The following is a 3,651-nucleotide window of genomic DNA, read 5'->3' as shown; positions in this document are numbered from 1 at the left end:
TTCTTTTTGGAACGTAACCCCCGTGAGAAAACGAGGGTTCACTGTGTCGAAAAAAGTGCTAAAAAAGTCATGGTATTTTATGATCCAAAAAGCAATGAAAATGTCATGATAATGTATGTCGAAAAAAGATGTCGAAAAAAACGACATGGAAACGGTCAACCCAGACTGGGAATTTCACCTGGGTTAAAGACTGCAGAGACATTTTCCCCCTCCAAAATGAAACGGGAGAGAGAGGGGGAAGACATTAAAGCAACTCTAGAGAACTTTTCCCGCTTTGGTCCCTCTACAGGTTGGAAGCAGAATTGTCCTTGTCCCATTATGTCATTACGTCATTCAAACTACAGATCCACTACACAATCTGGCAAACTTGCATTGTGCGGTAAAAGCCGGTAGAGAGCATTAAAGCGAATGCAGAAGTGCAATTTAGTATTGTATGTTGAAAAAAAAAGTAAATAAAAGGAATCATCTGGATTGGGAATTAAAGCAGTGTCTGAATCTACAATGACTTTTTCAGCTTCAGAAAGGGGAGAGAGACGGGAAAGACATGTAAAAAAGTAATAAAGATGTCATGGAATAGTACGTTGAAAAGGCTGATTGGAGTTTAGCCCTGGACCTCTGCAATGAGAACTGAAGCTTGATATGTGGGCATGCAATCTACCAACTAATTTTGATTTGAATGTACTTTTTAATAGTCCCACAAGGGGAAATTACAATTTACACAATTTACTTGAACCAGCAACCCTCTGGTTCCAAACGCAACTCCCTAAAAAGTTTTTTAAAAGTTTTTTAAAAAGTTTACGTCTTCATCCTAAACTAAGACATGATGTTGAGAATGCCTTTTTTCCTTGTGAGGCGTTTCAATAAGAGTTCAGGAGCAGCCATTGAAACAGAAACAGAAAAACTCAAGTCAATTTCAACTTGCAAATTTTCAACTAAAGGATTCCCAACAACAATGTCCGACAACTTGTGAATTTATGAACAATAACATTTACAACGATTTTAACTTGTGGAATTTGGAACAATAATGTTAACTAGCTAATCTCCAACATCAAATTCACCTTGCTAATTTTCAAATTTCCATGAAAACATTTTTTTTTTGTTTATTGAAATTATTAAGGTATTTAAAAGAGTAAAAGCCCTTGCCATATGCAAAAGAACATCACAGGTAACTACTTTGTGTCATAGGACCTTTAACACAGAAAGAGAGATGATTAAAATTAATGATTTTTTTTCCAGAGAAACCATCACACAGGTTGTTTAATCAGCAATTAGGACCTATATTAAAGTCTATAGGGGTGGCCCCCTCTAGTGGCAGAGTATTTATAGAGGCGCAAAGCAGGAAGTAAGGTGACCAACTGGCTGTTGTGTTGTTGCGTTTTTTGAAGTGAAAAATACACTATACTATATAAGTAACTTAATTCTGACTCTAATTATTCTATTTAGGTGAGGCCATACCACAACACTTCAGACCAGAGAGTGAGGGATGCGGAGCATCACGCAACAAATCAGACAGGTTTATAATGATGGTGGTGAGTGTTAGATAGTTACTTTATAAGGTCCATGTCAGTATGTGATCAGGAGAAAGACAGATGAAGATTATAGGACTTATTCAGATGTTATGACATTTCTTTTGTCTTGATAGTATAGTATGTCACAGCAAGTCTGGGAGAACATAAGAAAGGGCCAGCCCAGGCTGGGAATGGAACCTGGTTCAGAAACTGCAGTGCCTACTTGCTGGTGGTAGTTGAAGCGAAATAAAGTATGTCACGGTGTAGTATGTTGAAAAGGCATTGAAAGGTCATAGTGTGGTAGTTTCAAAAAAAATCAAAGTACAGTATATCAACAGAAAGTGATTTAAAAAGTCATAGCATAGTATGTCAAAATATAATCAAAGTATGACGAAATAAAATCATAAAAAGTCAAAGTATGGTACATGCAAAAAAGTGATGAAATAGTAATAGTAGGCTTATATTTTGTCTAAAAAGGGGGAAAGTGATAGTAGCCTATAGTATGTTGGAAAAAGTGATTTCAAAAAGTCATATTATAGTATTTCAAAATAGTAATGGTATGTCAAAAAAAATGGTAGTATAGTATGTTAAAGCAACACCATGTAACTTTTCCCGCTTACGTGCTAAAACGATGTTGGAAACATTATTTTAAGTTACAAAAAGTTCTCAGGTGTTGCTTTAAAAAAATTGCTGCAGATCCAGAGTTGAACTCTGGACCTATCATCAACGAATGAACCTTGGCTGTGGGCACGTGCTTTACCAACTGAGCAAGGTTACCAATGTCGAAAAAATCAATAGTATGGTATGTCGAAAAAATGGATTAAAAAAAGTCGTAGTATAGTATGTTGAAGAAAGTGATAACAAAGTCATAGTATTGTATGTTGAAAAAGACGTCATGAGTTGTTCATCAAGTCATGATCAATGAAACGGTTTTGGAAACATTATTTCAACGTCCAAAAGTCAGAACATGCAACTCCGTTGACTTACAATGGAAAAAGAAAAAAACTTAAAATTTAAAAAATAATAAGTGGTGGTGAAAAGTTGAATATGAGCACAAATGTCCTTAAAGAGTTGAACATTTTTTCTAGCTGAACATATGCAGAAGTGTCAGGCGACCAAAAGTACGGAAGAATCGGATGACAATACTGTTAATGCTGCTTCAATTAAGTCCTGAAAGTTTAATTTAAAAAAAGACAAAAAACACCTGCGAGTTATATATTCTAAAATCAACATTTTCATAATCCAAGTCAATCAACTATTCTTTCTTGCTTTAAGATGCAGGCACTCAGAACAAGATTTTAGGACTTATTGACAATAATGTCTTTATAAAAGGTTTTTTTGCACACACATACACATACAAACACTATTTTGATGGCTGCTCTAATGTCAAAATAACTAATAAAAGAAAGAAAATTCAAGATTCATGATCTATGATGCCTAACTTTAAACTCTTTGATCTCCTTGATTGCATTAGCATTCATTGCAATATATGGTCAACCAATAATACAATCATACCTGATGACTGACTAAAGTTGAAAACATTTTTGACAAGCATATCATACATACTGTGGAGGAAAGCAGATGAGGCCCAAGCAGCAGCATGAGGACAGTTGTTGTCCACATCATGTGTGTCTTCTGACTGTGATTATTTCCTGAACTCCGTCACAAGCAGCGACTCCTTCATTTATGCTTTACTTTTCCACTGAGTCTGCTCTTTTCCCTCACGTGTCCATCTTTCTACCAAGTCTTGTCTGCATTCGCTCCAGTTGTCAAACTTCTCCCTGCTTCCTCTCTGACTACCTCCCTCTCTCCACCTCCACCTCCATCAGTCACTCCCACTTTCTTGTAAATTCCCATGACAACATCCCCTGTAAGAGCAGGTAACATTTTTAAATGGGTTGGTGATAAAAGTCTGGATATGTTTTTAACAAGTAGCAGAATGTGCTGATTCCAGATTTGTGGTAACGAGTGATTACCTTCCCCCTCAGTGTGTCTATTACCAGGGATTGCAGGTTATATCCTGCCACTAGCATGAGAAACAGATGTGGGGAAAGGGAAATGGGCAGCTTGTTTTAATGTAGGAACCCTTTCTCTCTCCCTGTTTCTTTGCATAGGAGCTGGAGGTAGGTTGCAGTGAAGGAAG

The 3,651-nt window shown here is 36.6% G+C and overlaps 1 protein-coding gene across 1 annotated transcript in view; it reads right to left on the bottom strand.

Annotated features, from left to right (window-relative positions):
* Positions 1 to 3,323, bottom strand: part of angptl5 (angiopoietin-like 5) — a 10,377-nt gene extending 7,054 nt beyond the window's left edge. The window contains exon 1 of the mRNA XM_032532860.1: positions 3,075 to 3,323. Coding sequence (XP_032388751.1) covers positions 3,075 to 3,134 — 60 coding nt within the window. The 5' untranslated portion in view covers positions 3,135 to 3,323. The remainder of the gene's footprint in view (positions 1 to 3,074) is intronic.
* Between the last annotated feature and the right edge of the window lie 328 nt (positions 3,324 to 3,651).

Source organism: Etheostoma spectabile, chromosome 13, assembly GCF_008692095.1.
Source record: "Etheostoma spectabile isolate EspeVRDwgs_2016 chromosome 13, UIUC_Espe_1.0, whole genome shotgun sequence".
Lineage (NCBI taxonomy): Eukaryota > Metazoa > Chordata > Actinopteri > Perciformes > Percidae > Etheostoma > Etheostoma spectabile.
Note: the sequence above shows the minus strand (reverse complement) of the source record. Positions and strands in the feature narration are given on the sequence as shown.